Source organism: Symphalangus syndactylus, chromosome 23, assembly GCF_028878055.3.
Source record: "Symphalangus syndactylus isolate Jambi chromosome 23, NHGRI_mSymSyn1-v2.1_pri, whole genome shotgun sequence".
Lineage (NCBI taxonomy): Eukaryota > Metazoa > Chordata > Mammalia > Primates > Hylobatidae > Symphalangus > Symphalangus syndactylus.
In genome coordinates, this window is record NC_072445.2 from 22,992,350 (window position 1) to 23,013,088 (window position 20,739).

The following is a 20,739-nucleotide window of genomic DNA, read 5'->3' on the forward strand; positions in this document are numbered from 1 at the left end:
TCCTCATAACGACCCGACCCACTCAAGTCTTTCTCTAATCTTTGCCCCACATTGTGAAAAAGATGTTTTCCAACTTAGCTCGAGGTTCTTACCCTGAGCTTCATATTTTCCATTCGTCAACTATTTGGAATATCCCTACTGTGTGCCAGGTCCTTTGGCAGGTGCTGTGGATACAGTGGAGCACAAAGAAGGCATTGGTCCTACCTTCATACAGCTTATAGGTTACTCAGGATGAATTTAGATCAAATAAAACACAAATAAATACAAAATTACAACTGTTATACATGCTCTGAAGACAGAGTTTAGAGTACAATCAATGTATATAATAGACTTAACCAAGGATAGATATTCACATCTGTTCGGGATTAGGTCATTAACACTTCCCATGTATTCTCTGGTTTACCCATCCCAGTGCCTCCCCATCTTCCTTTTTCCCTCTTCAGAGGGAGCAATGGCAGTCAGAATTATACCCAATGAAAATAGAATTACAAGAATACTCCTAAATAGATCCAAATATTAACAGGCAAAAATTAAATGCCTACCTTCAAGTTTCTAATTAGGTGTGGAGTTGCAAGAGCTCTGGAAAAGATGTTGGTGCTAAACTGTTCTACCAAATTACTGATACTGGAGAAAATGTTGAAGAGTTGCTTTCCTGAATCACTCAAGGTACCATAAAATTAATAATTTTATTTCTTTATTGTGTTAATCTGTAAAATAATGTCAAACTTGTGGCTATTTTCTTTTTTTTCTGAAAAGAAGACTCTCTAGGAGCACTTGTTAAACATACAGCTTCCCAGCTCCCTCCTGCTAGAGACAGATTGAATAGACTGTGGATAAGGCCCAGGGAATTATACTTTTCTTTTTTTCCTTTCTTTTTTTTTTTTAAACTTTAAGTTCTGGGATGCATGTGCTGAATGTGCAGATTTGTTACAGAAGTATACATGTGCCATGGTGGTTTGCTGCACCTATCAACCCATCATCTAGGTTTTAAGCCCTACACGCATTAGGTATTTGTCCTAATGCTCTCCCTCCCCTTTCCTCTCACCCCCTGGAAACTACACTTTTCATAGTCACCTGGATGACTCCTAAAGAAATTTAGGTAATTTCTAGATTATTTCTAAATAAATTTGAGTTCTAAAGTATTTTAAATAGCAGAAGGGTATGGACTAGGTGGCACTGCAGTTAAGAACATAATCTAGTTAAAATAATAGAACTGAGGTTTAGATCTTGTTATAAATGCAGTGAAATTGCCTTTAAGAGCTGAATTTTTTGGGCAAGGAGACTGCCCTATGCCTGGTTTTCAAATGCGAGTGGCATGCAAATCACCCATGAGAGACATAACAAATAAGAATTTGTGAAGACAGAGACTTACATTGTTACCAAAGACCCTATTTAATCCTTATGTGCATTAAAATTTGAACAAAAGTGATCTAGAAGGAGTCCTCTAATGCACTATACTGGGTGAATTAAATCTGGCCATTTTGCCTTATTGATCATGCTCAAACTGTATGTGGTAACGAAAATGTGAATAATAATTTGGAATCATTTGGCTAAAAAATAAAAGGTACCAAACTGACAATCCGACCCAAATTTTCCCAAGATCAATGCTGACACTGAAGTGAATTAATAGAATGAAATGGTAGGCTACTTTGCTTTAATAATATGTCCAAATAATTATTTTGCCAGAGATAATGAAAAAAATTTCAGTTACCTTTACAGGATAATAAAAGATGTTAGAGAATTAAAATATTAAAGAAAATACAGTTTTGTTTATTTACACTTCCTCCATTTTTTGGAGTTTTTGGCTATGGATTTTGTAACCTCAGCTTAGTGTTTAAGTGATTAAATATCCTTCCAAAGTTCCTTCATAAGCTCTCATCTCATTCCCCCGGCACATTGACATCCTTCTAGCCACACCCCCTCAACTCAACATTCACCCTTTGAATAAATAGCTATTGGAAGAGTTTGTATTTAACCAGTGTCAAATATTTCACTTGGTTCCAAATCCTATACAAATAAGTTATGTTTTTTTCTTTCTGAATCTGAATATTGAAAGGATTTTTGCCTTTTAACATGCTAAGCATTCCAATCATATTTAGGTTACATTCTTGAGTAAGAATGTATAGTTTCCTCATGTGAAACTATATTAATAAACATTACTCTGTATATGCAAGATGAGCAGCCACATAATTTAATGATTAACAGAACAAACATGACCCTTCCAGGTTACTTTAGATCTTGAATTTTCACTAAGGGTGACCCATGTTACACAATAATATAAGCCGAACCCAATTTGGAAAGACTCCTTCTATGAGGATATGTGAATGAGGTCCAGATTGCGTAATATAGAAGAAAGTTGTACAATTCTAGGCATTGAAGAAAATGAGTGATTTAGATTACAATAGTGATAAAGTCAGGTGCGGTAGCAAGCTTGTAGTCCCAGCTACTCGGAAAGCAGAGGCAGTAGGTTCATTTGAGCCCGGGAGTTCAAGGCCAGCAAGGTCCCATTTCTTTAAAAAAGTTGTTTTTTAATTAAACAAGAAAGTGATAAGGGAAGTAAATGTAGGTTCCAATGTCCTTATAAACAAAACAAAGCAAAACAAAGTCCATTGAAATCTAACACATGCTAGCTACAAAGTGCACACAATTTAATTATGCAGCTCAATGAATTTTCATAAAGCAAATGCCTACATAACATCCACTACTACAGAGAAAGAAAATTACTTTTGACATCACTCCTTCCCACCTGCAATGCCCCTTTCCAACCACTACCTCTTCCTGTTCCCTAAAAGTGACCACTATCCTGACTTCCAAAGCCATAATTTAGTTTTGCCTGTTTTGAATGTAACATAAATTGGATCACACAGTAAGTATCTTTTTCGTATCTAACTTCTTTTGCTCAACATCATGTTTGTGAAACTAATTTGATTGCCGCTTTGTAATCTATAGTACCAATGTGCCACAATGTATTTATTCATTTCACTGTTGATGAACATGAATGGTGGTAAAAAGGATTCCTATAGTTCAGCAGTCCTTGTTACCACCAACTTTGTCCAACCTCTACAAACATACATGTGACATATTAAAGCTATTTTGTAGGACAGTCATCCTTCTTAGTAGGGAAAAATATATGGCTGCATATGGTGGCTCATGCCTGTAATTTCAATACTTTGGAAGGCCAAGGTGGGAGGATCACTTGAACCCAGGAGTTCGAGACCAGCCTGGGCAACATAATGAGACCCCATCTCTATAAAAAAATTTTTTTAAATTATCCAGCTGTGGTGGTGCTTGCCTTAGTCCCAGCTACTCAGGAGGCTGGGGTGGGAGAATCGTTTGAACCCAGGAGGTGGAAGTTGCAGTGAGCAGAGATCGCGCCACTGCACTCCAGCCTGGATGACAGAGCGAGACTGAGGAGTTCAAGGCTGCAGTCATCTGTGATTGCCCCACAACACTCCAGCCTGGATGACAGAGTGAGACACTGTTGCAAAATAATAGTAATAATAAAAGAAGGGCAAACTTTAAAGAAAGAAAAGAAAAAATGTGAAAGGCCATAGAAAGAATTCTAATATTATTCCAGTTTGGTTGAGTCACCAAGCATTCAATCATCTATGTCAGGCTCCATGGACATAATAATGAATGAGACATCGTTATAGCCCTCAGGGAATGCTTATAGAGCCTTGCTCCATCAAATCTAAAGTGCAGTTTTTGTTTGTTTGTTTGTTTGTTTTAATTTGAGTTGGTGTCACCCTCTTACGATGTCTAATTGTAATTTAGGGTTGAAGAAGTAGTTGCATTTCACAGGTGATTTTCAAGTGGTATACTGGGCTTGAAAAGCAGCTGAGCATCAAAATTATTTGCGGAAATTTTTAAATATGCATGAACCCTAAGTGCATATGTTATCCTGATTCATTCAGCAAGTATTTACTGCTGACCTATGTGCCAAGTACCCACCTAGTAAGCCTATGAATTTGGTATCTCTCACGGCTATCCTACAAAAAACTAGGTTTGGAAAGAGTTTTTATAGGATTTCATAGACTTTTTACCAGTTTTCATGTGCACTGACAAAATAACAATAGAAAAATTAATATGTGTGTCTATTATGTGTCTGAATGTATGTATATATATATTTATAATTTCCCCTCTCGTGGACATGATTACACAGTAGAATAAGAGGTAAAGAAGATAATATGTGGGCCGGGCGCGGTGGCTCACGCTTGTAATCCCAGCACTTTGGGAGGCCGAGGCGGGCAGATCACGAGGTCAGGAGATCGAGACCACGGTGAAACCCCGTCTCTACTAAAAATACAAAAAATTAGCCGGGCGTAGTGGCGGGCGCCTGTAGTCCCAGCTACTCAGAGAGGCTGAGGCAGGAGAATGGCGTGAACCCGGGAGGCGGAGCTTGCAGTGAGCTGAGATTGTGCCACTGCACTCCAGCCTGGGCAACAGAGCGAGACTTCGTCTCAAAAAAAAAAAAAAAAAAAAAAAGAAGAAGAAGATAATATGTGACTGAAACAGGTAATAGTATGATTGGCTTGTCTCTCCGGGTTATCTGACTCAGGTTTACGGAGCAGTGATGAACATAAATCGTGGGAACCCCTTTCAAAAGGAAGTAGTGTTGGATTCATGGCCAGATTTCAAAGCTGTTATCACCCGACGACAAAGAGAGGTACAGTTTTGAAAGGTAAAAAATTAAAAAATAATAAGAATTGGAAAGAAAAAACAGGTAATGGTATTTTATAACCATAGTAGCCATTTACATTAGCTTACAACACTATCTGTTTCACCATTCATTTCTTTTCTTTCTTTCTTTCCCTTCCTTCTTTCCCTCCCTCCCTCCCTCCCCTGCCTCTCTCCCTCTCTCTCTCTCATTCTGTCACCCAGACTGGAGTGCAGTGGCATGATCTCAGCTCATTGTAATCTCCACTTCCCAGGTTCAACCGATTCTCCTGCCTCTGCCTCCTGAGTAGTTGGGATTATAGGCACCCACCACCATGCCTGGCTAATATTTGTATTTTTAGTAGACACTTTAGTAGAGATGGGATTTCACCATGTTGGCCAGGCTGATCTCGAACTCCTGACTTCAGGTGATCCGTCTGCCTCGGGCTCCCAAAGTGCTGGGATTACAGGCATGAGCCAGTATGCCCAGCCTCAGCATTAGTTTCTAATTTGACTGGCTTCAGAGTGTCAGGAACTTGAAAAACCTCTAGTCCAAACATGTTCAATAAAGTGGTTGCTTAGTGTTTCATGATTTCTAGAAGGATGAAGCACAAATGGCTGACTTATAGATACTAGCTTTTTCCCTGGGTGAATGATTCCTTATGACTGATGACTTTGGTCATGTGGGTATTTGGAAGAAGAGTGAAGACAACATCTGCCCCATTCTGCCCCTGAGACCAAGGAGAAGCTCATGTGGCCAAAGAGGTACCATCCTGACCACATTAGGAAGATTCTGAGAGTTGTAATTCTTGGAGGTGAATCCACTGAGTTATATACCCTCTTTATTTTTATAAATAAACAAAATCCTAGAAAAATGTGAAATAGATGTCTTAAAACGTTCCTAGCCAGATGTGGTGCCTCATGCCTGTAGTCCCACCTACTTGAGAGGCTGAGGCAGGGGGTTTGCTTGAGCCCAGGAGTCCGAGGCTACAGTCAGCTATGATTTCACCACTGCACTCCAGCCTGGGCAACAAAGCAAGACCCTGTTGCTAAAAAATAAAAAATAATTTTTAAAATGTTTAAACAAAACAAAACCTTTCCTAATCCCAGGAGAAAGAATCAAGAAAAAATCAGCCGGGCACAGTGCCTCATGCCTGTAATCCCAACACTTTCGGAGGCCGAGGCGAGCAGATCATGACGTCAGGAGATCAAGACCATCCTGGCCAACACGGTGAAACCTCATCTCTACTAAAAATACAAAAAATAGCTGGGTGTGGTGGCGTGCGCCTGTAATCCCAGCTACTCAGGAGGCTGAAGCAGGAGAATCGCTTGAACTGGGGAGGCAGAGATTGCAGTGAGCTGAGATCATGCCATTGCACTCCAGCCTTGCAACAGAGCGAGATTCCGTCTCAAAAAAAAAAAAAAAGAAAGAAAAACTCTTTCCTAATCCCAGAAGAATCAAGCAAAAGCTACAAAATTTCATTTTCCCCTCACTACAGCATATTAGCCCCATTCCCGTTTAGCCATTATTTTATAGGGGGCTAATTTTGTTAGCCCTCTATAAAAATTAGCTAGACATGTCCAGCTAATAGTATCTAATCTACCTAAGATTTGGATTATCCAGATAATATGTTTATGTTTTTGTGATTATGTCTTCTGTCCTAGGCTGAGACAGATAACCTTGATCATTATACGAATGCCTATGCTGTGTTCTACAAGGATGTCAGGGCTTATCAACAGCTATTGGAAGAATGTGATGTTTTTAACTGGGACCAAGTTTTTCAAATACAAGGTGAGGTCAAGTGCAAGACTTATATTATGCTGGTTTTTTTTCCTCCTTAGCATATATCCAGGTAGATATAGATATTTCATATATATGAAAATATATAGATTAAAGTATATACACATATATGTATAAATACATACACATACATTTTATGCATTTACCATTTCTATATTCTAGTGTTGTAAGAACACTTATTTGTCACTTCTAATGAGGCATGCATGGCCTTCAGGATAAAAAGAGACCATTTAAATGGAGCTGTTCTTACGTGACATATTTTTTCTACTATTACTGTAATATGGATGGATATCAGTGAGAATCAGAGAATATTTTTCCGTATTGGTTTTAATCCTTTTCTATCACACTTTTAAAATAACTATAATTTAGGTCTTAGCCACTATTTTTTCTGAAGCAGTTGATTCTGGAAAGAAATAATCGATTGATCTGCATAAAATGTCCTCAAATGACTTTTTTTTTTTTTCTGAGTCAAGGTCTTGCTCTGCAACCTAGGCTGGATGCAGTGATGTGATCATAGCTCACTGCAGCCATGAACTCCTGGGCTCAAGGATCCTCTCTCCTCAGCTTCCTGAGTAGCTAGGACTACAGGTGGCACCACACAGGGCCCTTTTTGTTGTTGTTGTTGTTGTTGAGACAGGGTCTCACCCTATTGATTAAGCTGCTAAAGTGATTTTATACAGAAAGAGTTTATATGAGCTGTGAAGAGATAACGGCATGGCCATCAGGGCTTGGGGCAGAACTTTATGCCAGGAGAGAATAAGATTAAGGGTTTCTGACAGTTTAGATGAATAGTTTCAGCTTCAGTGTACACTTACTCTTCCAACTTTTCATAATGATTAGGTGTTGGCACAGGCAATAAAGTTGTTGTTTATGATTGTTCCAGTGAAATGAGTTCCTTGATCATTTAACAGGAGAGTAGGGAACCTCATACTGGAAATATAAAGTCTAGTATTTTTTTTCAACTACAGAAAGCTAAGGCCCTCCAATAAGGAAAAGCTTCTATCCACCTGGAGAATTTACAAATAATGATTGACACATGGTCATAACCCAAAGACTTCAGATGTATAAAATTTATTCATAGTCAGGTGCGGTGACTCACACCTGTAATCCCAGCACTTCGGGAGGCCGAGGTGGGTAGATCATGAGGTCAGGAGATTGAGATCATCCTGGCTAACATGGTGAAACCCTGTCTCTACTAAAAATAAAAAAAAAATTAGCCAGGCGTGGTGGCGGGCACCTGTAGTCCCAGCTACTTGGGAGGCTGAGGCAGGAGAATGGCATGAACCCAGGAGGTGGAGCTTGCAGTGAGCCGAGATCACACCACTGCACCCCAGCCTGGGCGACAGAGCAAGACTCCGTCTCAAAAAAAAAAAAAAAAATTATTCGTAAATGCGCAAAAAGACCTTATGCAGGAAGCTCTAAACTATCTCTCACCTTTACAGATTTGCCCCAGTCACGCTGGCTAGAAATGAGACATGATTCTATCACTTCCACAGCCAATTTAGAAAAAAATGTTCTGACCAGTATTACTTTAACATGGAAATGAATAAATTTCCTCATTGGTGTGAAAAATCATGGTAGTAATTGGATGGATCTTTGTGCTACAGGCCTATTATCACTAAATCACCTCAATCCATCATCATATAGAAAAAAGTTATATAATTTCCAATATCCTTTTCAGAAGGCTGAGCTGATAGTTGTGAGTAAGTTATAGTCATGTAAATTGACCCAATCATTCTTTCTGAAGGTTTGGTGAGGACAAATGTGAATTAGTATCACCTAATATAGCTGGAGTAGTAAAGGTCCCTCATTTAGCACATAAGTCAGCCTGGACATTACCCTTGGCTTCTCCTGTGGTCTTTTGACTACAGACTTCTGCAGTAACAGCTGTAGTGTTCTTGGAATACTGAATATCTTCTAAGAAGTCACTGGTGTGTTTACTATTCTTAATTGGAGTACCCACAAAGGTCATAAATCCTCTCTGTTTCCATAACACAATTCCAAAAGCCTACCTACTGGCCATAAGGCCAAAAACTCTAAAAAATGAGTCTTAAAAAAACACCCACTATACTGATATTACCCTTGTGTCCAAGATCCCCAAGAATACCCACAAGTTCTATGGTTCACTATGTTGACACACAGGACTCAGCAAATATACTCCTGGCTATGATTGATTACAATGAAAAGATAAAATGCAAAATCAACAAAGGGAAAGAGAGCATTGGGTAAAGTCCAGAGGAAACCAGGCACAACATGATCAACATCTGCCACAGTGCAGGCTCCAGTCACAGATACTAGTTTGGCTCCTGGGTAGATCAAGCACTAGGTGATGGAGCTGCTTCAGGACTTGATATCCAGAGGAATGACACATCCTGCATAGGAATGCCTTTGCCATTGTTAATCTGACAGCCATTAATGAACAATATTAAATCATGTTTAACCCAACAAGCTACCCAGAGTAGCTAAACCCCTTTAGTTTGCCATATGAAAGCAGGAAGTGAAAAAGTATACAGCTACCCACACAGGCCAGGCTCTTCTGCTCATTACTGGTTGCACTGATGTGAAAAAGATTATCTACATGTGTATTAACCTGAGAGTTTCAGAAGCCTGCTTATTGGTAACTAGTCTGATAAATGTCCTGAATCCTGGCTTATCCAGTTAGCCACTCTTCTCATGAGAAGGTAGGTAGAAAGAGGCAGAGCAAGATGTGGAGGTTCCTTTCACTTGTGGGAAAGGAGAAAATCATTTGTTAAAAGTTGTAACTTGTAAAGACGACAAAAGGACATGATCAAGAACACCATGAAGAGGCAATCAACAAAATCCAAGATTGTGAAAACTGCACAGCAAACACCTGGGTTTTTTAAACAAATGAACTGAGAGAATCAAAGAGTGGGGATAGGGATTGAAGGAAAACATGTAGATTAAAAAATTTGAGACCAAAATTAAACTATAGTGTGTTTAAGAACACACACTTGAAAAGTAGGCACTGCCTCCTTTTTTCTCATAGTCTTTTGAATTACTTAGATGGAATTCAGTGTTATAATATGAGACACTAGCCACAGCATCTACAATTTTAATAACATTAACTCAAAAGCCTACTTATCTTTTCTGAGGCTTAACTCCCTGAGGGAGGAGCCAAGGCTCAGATAGCACATTGTGTTCAATACACCTTCCCACTCATGCGTTCTTCAAGAAGTCCTGGGCCCACACTGAAGAGCCTTACCAGAGGGGAGGAAACAAGCCATTAGTCATGGGAAGAGGAAAAGTCAGTTTGCAGAGAATTCAATCCATCAGGACACAGACTGCAAAGGACGGAGTAGATGGGTATTTGGAAAGGTGGAGAAAGGAATCATACTATAAGCTCTCTAAGAACAAAGACCAGGAAGGGCCAGGCATGGTGGATTATGCCTATAATCCAAGCACTTTGGGAGACTAAGGCAGGAGGATCACTTGAGGCCAGGAGTTTGAGACCAGCCTGGACTTATAGGGAGACCCCATCTCTACAAAAACAAAACAAAACAAAAACTTAAAAAATAAATCAGCCAAGCGGTGGTACGCACTCAGGAGGCTGAAAGAGGGGGATCATTTGAGCCCAGGAGTTCATGGTTATAGGAAGCTATGATCATTCCACTGCACTCTAACCTGGGCAAGAGAGCAAGACCCTGTTTCTAAATAAAATAAAGAATAGGAACCATACCATTTTTGTGTACCACTATGAACATTGTCTAGCACAGCACTTTATATATATACAACACCTACTGAATCAAGATTTATCAAATAACTATGACAAGTGCAATAGGTAAGGTAAGTTCAGGGTAAATCTCACCAACACTGAGTTTACACCTTGCGTTCTGTAATGGCGAGGTGTAATAGACTGAAAGAGAGTCTTTGAAGTTGGTTTGCCACGCCAAACAAATCTAAGCTCTTGTATACTTCATAGACTTTTAGAGCTCTAAAATGTCATCCTTTATTTCATAGAGCTTAAGGTTAGTGTGAGAGTTCAAAGTATTAATATTCTCCCAAGAAATTCTAAAGTCCCATGAGATATTCCCATCATAAGTTTCTATGAACATCGTGATGAGTGGTCCCAATGGGCAACATCATGGGAATGTGAAACTCCTACAAAAATTTGAAACTTAGACAATAGCTGTAATAATTTAGATGTAAATATATAGTGGTTAGGATAATACAAGGTGGCAAACTGCTAGTATTGATGATTCTCAGTATAAAATTACTGCAACAAATTTACTTTTTGCTCTTTCAACTAAAATGCCCACATATTAAATTATGTCTTTCTATACACAGGGCTGCAGAGTGAGTTATATGATGTTTCCAAAGTGGTTGCCAACTCAAAGCAGTTGAATGTAAAGCTAACTTCCTTCAAGGCTGTTCATTTTTCTCCTGTTTCAACTCTGCCAGATACCAGTTTCCTGTATGTAAACCAAGTTTTTGCATTTGGGGCAGGACTTACTGCTATAGAAGTACAGGTAGCAGTAACTGGAATACTTAGTATCACCATGGAATATCTAGGCACTTTGGATTTCAACCATTGAGCATAAATGTGTGTGTGTGTGTGTGTGTGTGTGTGTGTGTGTGTTTGTGTGTGCTTACTCTTCTCCTCTCTCCTGTGCTTCACTGCTCATAATTTCATTGAAAATCAAATCAGTATCTTTGTCCATAGTTATAAATGAACTCAGAATTCCTGTGTTTTCATAGTATCCATGGAAAAAGTATTCCTTGGTGTCCTCATCCCTCAAATAATTCTAAATACTTTATACTGTCTGAGTCCAAGGTTATTATTGTTTTTGCTGTTTCAGGGATGGGGGTATATAGCTGACTTATGTTGAGCTCTTATTTGCCAGGGACTACATGTCTTAAATATATTATCCCATTAGTTCTTTCCACAACCCTGTAAAGTAGGACTATTATTATTGCCTCTCCCGCCCCTACACACCTTTTTAAACAGAGATGAAGTAACACACAGGGGTAAATTATAAAGCCAAGAAAGAATCCCAAGTCCAACTCCAGATGCAATCTTTCAAAACATTGATTAGTTTGTATCTGCATTTATTCTTCTTTTGGAGTCCCTGCTCTGTCATTTACTAATTACCTTTCTGAGTCTCAATTTCTCCCGAATTCATTCCTTTCAGTGTTGTTTAATATCATTTTAAATCAACAAACAATAACTGTACACATTCATGGGGTACAATGTGATGTCTTGATAAATGTATATAATGTAGCATGATTAAACCAAGCCAGTTAATATTTAAAAAATTGTTATAATATTTTCCTGACATGTTGTTTTGGAAGAGACTGAAGCAAGATAATTAAAAATCACCCACCTCAATGAATGTTAATTTTCTTTACTCCTACAGTGAATGTTGAAGAAATAGTTGAGCAAAACAGCACTAAACCTTAAGAAGAATGTACATTTTAAGTCATAGGAAAGCAACTGGATTTTCTTTTATTGTATTTTTAATTATGAAAATTTCAAACACACATAAAAGTTAAAAGGACAGTATAAAGAACCTCCCACCAATATGTAGCTGACCTTATTTAATTCATACAACTATATATTCTTTCCACTTCCTGGATTATTTTGAAGAAAATGTCCCAGACATTATCCTTAAATATTTTAATATGTAACTCTAAAAAATGAGTCTTAAAAAAATACCCACTATACTGATATTACTCTTGTGTCCGAGGTCCCCAAGAATACCCACAGGTTCTATGGTTCACTATGTTGACACACAGGACTCAGCAAATATACTCATGGCTATGATTGATTACAATGAAAAGATAAAATGCAAAATCAACAAAGGGAAAGAGAGCACTGGGTAAAGTCCAGAGGAAACCAGGCACAAGCTTCCAAGAGTTCTCTCTCAGTGGAGTCACACAGAATGTGCTCAGTCCCTAAGCAGTGACCTATAATGATATGTGTAAAATGTTTCAAACTCCTGGCCTCAAGCAATCCTTCTGTCAGGGCCTCCCCAAGTGATGGGATTACAGGCATGAGCCACTGTGCTCTACTAAAAGTTGTCTACCAGGGAAACTTATTATTAGACACTCAGTGCCCAGGATTTTTATTGGCAGCATCCTCTGCCAAGCACAGATCGATTTCCTAGACTTGCAGAAGAAAGCCAGTGTTCAGCAAAATCTACACTGTTTGCACAATTTAATCACAGTGAGCCATTTATGTGAGTCCTGGAAATGGTAGCCCCCCTCCAGATCCACGTTCCCAGACACCAACCAAGGGTCAGCCTTGCAAATGGGCCTTTTTAAAGGCGATGGCCTCAAGCCTTCTATGTTAGTCTTTTCTGCACATTCCCTTAAAATATTGTTAACATATTTCCTTAAAGTAAAATAACAGTATTCATATTTCTGATATTGTCATAATATTTTTAAGTTTGTTTTGAATCAACATCTAAACAAGGTTCATACATAGAACTCTTTAATACATCTAAAGTTTCCTTTGACTTATAAGTTCCCCTTCATCTTTATTTTTTGCATTACTTTTCTGTTGAAGAAACCAGGTTATTTGTTCTTTGAAGTATCCCATAATCTGTTTACTATTGTATGCCTGAGGTATTATTTAAAATTTTCCTCTGTCCAGTCAAGCCTTTTGAAATGGGGTTTTAACTTGAATTGATCTCTTTTGCATACAGTTAGACATTTTGTCTTTTTTTTTCCTTAACTTCCCACACAACACTGATGCAAACAATTTGCCTTTAACACCTAAGACATTACCCAACTATGTGAACTCTATTTCGAACACCCGGCCCTTTGGAAACAAGGTCAGTCTCTAACAAAACTACTCCTGAAACACTTGCCTTAGCAATGTTTTTTTTTTTGCAGTGATATTTCTGCCTGAAGCTTCTTTGCCCTTGCTTTAAAGTTCATTTTCAAAAACTCAATTGAAAATTCCATTAAGCCAGCTATTTTATTCCTCCTGCTTAGTGGATAGATGACTGGCCCAGTTCCATAGCTGATAATATGCCTGAAATGTGCAATAACGCTACACACCTCTAATTAAAATAAAACACAAATTTTTACTTTATAAAGATGATGACAAGAACATTATCAGTCTCTTACCAGTCACTGGGGATAGTCTTATGATATTAATAGCTTTAAGACTGAGAGCAAATTCTGAGGCACTGTCAGCCTCATAGGCTTTCAACTAAGTAATCCATTTCAGTTTTTAGAAATTGCAGCAATTATGTTTCTTTATCTTAATATCAGGGGCTTTATATAGTAAATTAACAAAAACTTTCATAACATTAGAATAAATACAGTGAAAGCTAGTGGCCTATACAAATACTGCCAATGGAAAAGTTGAAGGTTGGGACTATTTAACCTAGAAAACAGCAGGTCTAGGAGACAGTTTTAAAGAACAAATATGGCCAGGCGCAGTGGCTCACACCTGTAATCCCAGCACTTGCCGAGGCGGGTGGATCACCTTGAGGTCAGGAGTTCGAGACCAGCCTGGCCAACATGGCAAAACCCCATCTCTACTGAAAATACAAAAATTAGCTGGGCATGTTGGCACGTGCCTGTCATCCCAGCTACTTGGGAGGCTGAGGCAGGAGAATCGCTTGAACTCAGGGGGCAGAGGTTGCAGTGAGCCACTGCACTCCAGCCTGGTCAACAATGCGAGACTCCCTCTCAAAAAAAAAAAACAAAAAAAAAAACAAAAAAACAAAAAACATTTCTAAAGCATGCACATATGCTTGGCATATTAAGAGATTTTATTTCTTTTTTGGCCATGGATGCATAACCACAGAAGCTCTATTCTAAAACATTTTTTTTTATTGAGCAAAAGATTAGGGCTTCAAGAATCTGGACTTACCAAGGCCTCAGAGAGGATTTCAGCAGAGTCAGGACTAAATAAAGGCACTTCCGAGGGTATTTGTTGTTGTTGTTGTTGTTTACTGAAAGTGTTAAAAGAAAAACTTTAGACAGATTAAATTTAGCAACATTGGTCTGGGTGCAGTGGCTCACACCTGTAATAATCCCAACACTTTGGGAGGTCTAGGATGGTGGATCACTGGAGTGCAGGAGTTGGAGACCAGCCTGGCCAACATGGTGAAAACTTGTCTCTACTAAAAATAAAAAAAATTAGCCAGGCGTGGTGGCACACCTGTAATCCCACATACACGGGAGGCCGAGATACGAAAATCGCATGAACCGGGGAGGTGGAGGTTGCAGTGAGCTGAGATTGCACCACTGCACTCCAACCTGAGAGACAGAGCAAAGCTCTCAAAAGAAAAAAAAAAAAAAATTAGCAACGTTTATTTGAGCAAAGAACAGTTCATGAATCTGGCAGCACTCAGAATGAGAAGATCAGAGTTACACCCACCAGTGGGAGATTTTATACGCCACACACAGAAGCAAAGTAGGTAAATCCTCTGATTGGCAACAGTTAGGTATCTGTGTATTTGGGCATGGTCTGCTCACTTACCTGCCTGTGATTGGCTTGTATAACAAACTCAGCTGTTCGTTATACTCCTAAGGTTGGTTTTGTGTCAAGTTAGGTTGCAGTTCAACACATGGGGACTCAAGGTATGGAGGGAGCTGCAGGCCAAACTTAATTCATTTAACAACAGAAACACGTTCCTTAACCTGTGCTGAAGGCAAAAGCAAGTGAACACAAAATTAGAAGCAACAACTTAAATTTGGTGTAATAAGTGTTTTGTCTTCTCAGAAATGAAACCCGGAAAGGTGCTCGTAAATCGGGAATGGTGGATTCTAACTCACTGAAAATCTTAGGTGCCCTCTCAGGGATGGTTTCTCAGTTTGAACCAATATGAAACGAGTAGTTATAGGTCGGGCACGGTGACTCACACCTATTACCTCAGCTCTTCGGGAGGCCGAGAGGGGTGAATCACGAGGTCAGGAGTTCGAGAACAGCCTGGCCAACATTGTGAAATCCCATCTCTACTAAAAATACAAAAATTAGCTGGGATGGTGACGGGTACCTGCAATCCCAGCTACTTGGGAGGCTGAGGCAGGAGAATTGCTTGAACCCGGGAGGCAGAGGTTGCAGTGAGCCGAGATCATGCCACTGCACTACAGCCTGGGCGACAGAGCAAGCCTCTGTCTCGAAAAAAAAAAAGCGTAGTTATGTATAACCGTATGAGTCTGAGGTCCTGTTTGTTCTTGTGTCATTCTGGTCTAGCAACGGGCCTTCCCCACGACTAACCTACCTGAGTGTTGCTGATGCGGATCTACTCAACCGGACTTGGTCGCGGGGCGGCAATGAACAATGTCTCCGGTACATCGCCAACCTCATTGCCTGCTTCCCTAGTGTGTGTGTCCGGGATGAGAAGGGAAAACCGGTCTCCTGGTCCATCACAGACCAGTTTGCCACTATGTGCCATGGCTACACCCTGCCAGAACATCGCAGGAAAGGTTACAGCCGGCTGGTGGCCCTCACGCTGGCCAGGAAGTTGCAAAGCCGGGGATTCGCCTCTCAGGGGAACGTCCTGGATGACAACAAGGCGTCTATAAGCCTCCTGAAGAGTCTCCATGCTGAGTTCTTGCCTTGTCGCTTCCACAGGCTTATTCTCACCCCTGCGACTTTCTCTGGCCTGCCTCATCTCTAGCCCAGTGAAAAACTGCAGTGGTTTTCTTACTTTCCCTGAGCATACACACACTCTTGGCTGCCAACAAGGGGAGAGTTAAAATGGGAATCAGGAGACTCTTGGGTTGTTGGAAGGGGTCTGGAGAATACATACAGGATCCACTTGAGAAGCCTTAATTTTTCGTATCTCAGGTTTCTCCAGTAAATAGCTGTGGGGATGAAGAGTAGCTGTGGCTGAAGACTGAGGACGATTGTCCTCCTTTAGGATCCACTGTAGGAGAATAGGTTCTAAAGCCAGCAGTTTTAGTGTACTAGGAGAAATTACTGCATGAGAACAAATGATTTAACACAGGACCATGTGGCTACTGCTTTTTGATTGCTGCTTGGACCTCTGCTCTATATTCTTAAAGCCACACCGCTTCCCTACTGCCATCCTATTCCCCTGTCCCCACTGCTATGTCTGTTCCTAACACCTCTGCCACCAAGTTCTCTGTAGAGTAACCTCCTTTTTCCCCTTTAATTACTTGCTCTTTACTTCTGCCTGGGACTCTAGCCTATAGTTCACTGCCCTGGGAATGTTCAAATGTAGTGCTTCTTACACTTTAGTGTTTATCAGAATCACCCAGAGGGCAGGTTGCAACACACATCACTAGGCCTCTCCTTCTACGAGGTAGGGCCCAAAAATTTGCATTTCTAACAGTTTCCCACTGCTTATTGGCCTTGGATGAATGACAATATGGGCATTTTGATGCTATAAACAAATGCTGTCATCACAGGATTAGACTTTACCTATAATCTATTTCAGCCCCCTTATTTATAGTCTACTTTCCCATATAAAGCTAAGATTCATATATAGGAGTGTTTGGGGGTATGCAAATGAATATATAACATATATGCATACACATATATATACATTCTATTCATTTCTTCTATATGTATAGGTATATACTCACAGAATTTTGATAAGATAATAAACTTTAACCCTCTGATTACATATGAAAAATTTGAGGACCAGAGAAAAGAAATGACTTTGTCAAGATTATATTCTTTATAATTAGTACTGGAGGCAAAGCCAGAATGCTGCCATTTTAACTCCAATCTATTATTTTCACTAAATCATGTATCCTCTTTATAATGAAAATCAAAATGCTTAAATAATTAAAATATTAATTTTATTTTTCTTTTATTCTTGTCATTATTTCTTAATTTGGGTTCCAATTGCTTGTGTATGTATACTTTTCAAGGGCAGTAAAGAAAGAGATAAGCATCACCAGCTGTGTTCTCCATTTACAATAAAAGCAGGCACTAACACAATAGTTGGATTTGCCTTGTCTTGATAACATTGACTTAGCTATATAGAAAATATTGGTTTCTTATCCCCAAGGAGGTCACAAAATCCTGACTACAAAGATAGGGGAAAATCCAACTTTTAGGCTTTTATTCTGAGAAAAGGAAACAAATTGGCCAAAGTAAAGCACATTTTAATTAAAAAAATAGGACTCAGTAAGAGTAAATATATGCTTAGTTCATCCTGAGCCCACGGTTACCTGGAAACTTATCTATCCTTGGATCCAGAGAGGAAAGCACCAAGTAACCAGAGTCCATAAACCTCTTAGGAGAATATGCCCTAAGGATGCTAATTATCTTTAGCATCGATTAAGTATGAGTTACTCCTGCTTGATATACGGAAATATTATTATAGCCTTATTTTCTTCCTAATGATAATTTGCCTAACATTTAACTATGTGCTAATAATTGTACCAAATATGAGATGTATATAACTTAATCCTGGTGAGGGATAAAGTATTGCTTTATTGTGGGAAATCCTGCTTAGAGGTGTTATGAGTCACCAAAGTCATGCAGGCTCTAAGTGGCCAAATCATGATCAGAACATGGGTTTGTTGGATTGCAAAGCCTATACTACTAGTTATTATGCTAATTGGCCTCTTAAGCAGCTTGGAACACTTTGTAAATAATTATTCCCTTATCTCGTTACATTCTGAATTTTCTACCTTCACCTCCACCTCCAAAACAGACCCCATATTTGAAATATTTTTTTTCCTACCAAACTGCTCTTATACTATTTTCTTACTTTCATCTTGCAGCTAACCATGTTGGATATAATTGCTCAACTTTTAAGACTGTTTCTGACCCTTTTAAGGCATGTGCAGAGAAATGTCTGGAGTAAGGGGAGGATAAGGAGAAGAGAAAAACTCAAGAAGTAGAAACGTGGCCAGGCGTGGGGGCTCACACCTATAATTCCAGCACTTTGGAAGGCCAACGCAGATGGATCACTTGAGGCCAGGAGTTAGAGAACATCCTGGCCAACATGGCAAAAACCCATCTCTATTAAAAATACAAAAATTAGCTGGGCATGGTGGCACATGCCTGTAAGCCCAGCTGCCTGGGTGGCTGAGGCATGAGAATCACTTGAATCCAGGAAGCATAGGTTGCAGTGAGCCAAGATAGTGCCACTGCACTCCAGCCTGGGCAACAGAGCCAGACTGTGTCTCAACAAAAAGAAGTACGAAGGGGCTCGATTTACATAGGTTTTATTTGTTGACTTAAGGAAATTCTTCAATGTAATACAAAAACCAATAAAAAGCCTTAAGTAGCGCATTAATCTGTTTGGAAATTAGTTGGGAGGCTACAGTCTAAGCAAAAGGTGGTGGTAGCTTGGATCTGAATGCTAGCAATGATAATGGTGAGAAGTGAACAGTTACTTAAACTATTTAAAAGGAAGAGTTGTCAGAACTTAATAATTTAGTGGCTGTAGGGTATGCTGAGAGAGAAATGTCAAGGATGACTACTGGGCTTCTACGTTGTGAAAGCCACAGCTGGTGGTAGTTTTCACTGAGATCAGAAACCCTGGAACAATCCCAGATCTGGAGCAATTTGTAGCAGGGAAAATTGTTCAGTTTTGGGATGTTGAGTTTTGAAACATGCAAGTGATAGGATCAAGTTGGATAGTTGAGTCTAAATCTCAGAGAAGTTATTTGGTATAGATGTATTGATTTAGAAGTATATAGATGATAACAGAAGCCAAGAATTTAGCTAAGGTTATCTAGGACCGAACCTTAAATGCATCAACTATTTAAGGCAAGGGAAAAGAAAGGCTCTGGAATAGGAGAAGGAGCAGCCAGAAGGTAGGAGGAAAGCCGGGAGATGACTGTCATGGAAGAGAAAGAAGAAAAATTTAAAAATGGAGGGATGGTCAATGGTGTCAAATTATGCTGAGAGGTCAAGAATACATTAGGGATGAAACATCTTCATTCCATATTTCACTCTCAAATATTTTAAACATATGTATCAAAAAGAAGCCAGAAACTGCATATTGCATAATCCTGTTTCTATAAAGTTTAAAACCAGGCAAAATGAATCTATATCTGTAGAAGTCAGGAAGTAATTACCCTTCAGAAGGATACTAAGTAAAATTGGACATTAAATGGCTTCTGGATTTCCAGTAATATTCTGATTCTTGACTTGGGTGGGTTACAAAGGTGTGTTCACTTTGTAACACTTTATTACACAGCTGTGTTCCACTTGGTAACACAAGTATGTTCCCTCCAGCCCTGATTTAGCCAGGCCCTTCCCTGCTGGGCTCAGTCTTTCCATAGGCAAATCTGCATGACTAACCACCTGCTCCTCGCCCCCTGTGAGTCAGGGCCTAGAGCATATGATTATCAAGCTATACAATTATGATATATCTACTTTTCTGTATGCATGTTATACTGCAATAAGGAATATTCGTTAATAGAACACAGGCCTGAAATCTGGGGAAAAAAATGCATATTTCCATTACATAAAAATTCCACTTTTTAAAACGTGTCATATTGGTATAATATAAAAGTTTGCAAAGATTTGTATAAAAGGATGTTTATTACAGCATTGTGTGTAAAGGTGAAAAAACCTAAATATTTTAAGTAATTCACTGGTTAAATATAGTACAAGCATTCAATGAAATTTTATGGAATACTAGAGAACTAGGTTTGGTGATACAAAAAAGATGTACATAATAACACTAAATGCAAAAACAATTACAGAAAATATGTGTAATCCATTTGAAATTCAACTGTGAAGGTAAAGAGGGAGCAAGTATGTAGGTAAATAGTTTTGAAGGCAGTTTAATGAGTTTTATTAAAGGAAAAGTTGGTAAGTGGTGGCACGTATTTTATGGTGTGGCCATGGCTAGATACAATGATAAAGGGAGTCAGTACAGGCAACATGCTCAGCTTCCTGAGACGTGTGTTTCTCTGTTTGGGATAAATGTTGACTAGGTTTTGTAAGCATCTGAATATTTTAGCAAGAATGAGTATTCAGTCTGCCTAAGATTCACTGAAGAGACATAGAGGGGAATAACTGAGAATTCAACCTGCTCAAACTTTGGGAGCAAGAGAGGGAAGTGCAATTGTGGGGAACATTTATACAGCCTCTAAAATAGAAACTCATTTAATAATACAAGATTTGATTCTGTCAATTTTGCATTTTTTTAGTCATTAAGTTTTGTTCAGTGATTTGAATTTTCAGAAAGAACACGAGATAAATATATATTAAATTTCCTTAAGCTGTCTTTGATACACCTCAAATTTTGTATCCATTTTTCTAACCTCAATAAATACTAGGGGCAAGAAAAAAATGACAATGAAAGTAAAAGGTAGCAGATGGAGTAACAAAACATGGAGTACAAATATTATTTCTTCCT

General features: G+C 39.1%; 1 protein-coding gene across 1 annotated transcript; it reads left to right on the top strand.

Moving 5' to 3' along the window:
• Nucleotides 1–327: 327 nt before the first annotated feature.
• GLYATL3 (glycine-N-acyltransferase like 3) lies at nt 328–17,212 on the top strand. The gene is made up of 5 exons (XM_055263925.2): nt 328–666; nt 4,559–4,666; nt 6,322–6,448; nt 10,763–10,889; nt 15,633–17,212. Exons 1-5 carry the CDS (start codon nt 535–537, stop codon nt 16,057–16,059), a joined length of 921 nt encoding a protein of 306 aa, XP_055119900.1. The 5' UTR covers nt 328–534; the 3' UTR covers nt 16,060–17,212.
• The last annotated feature ends 3,527 nt before the right edge of the window (nt 17,213–20,739 follow it).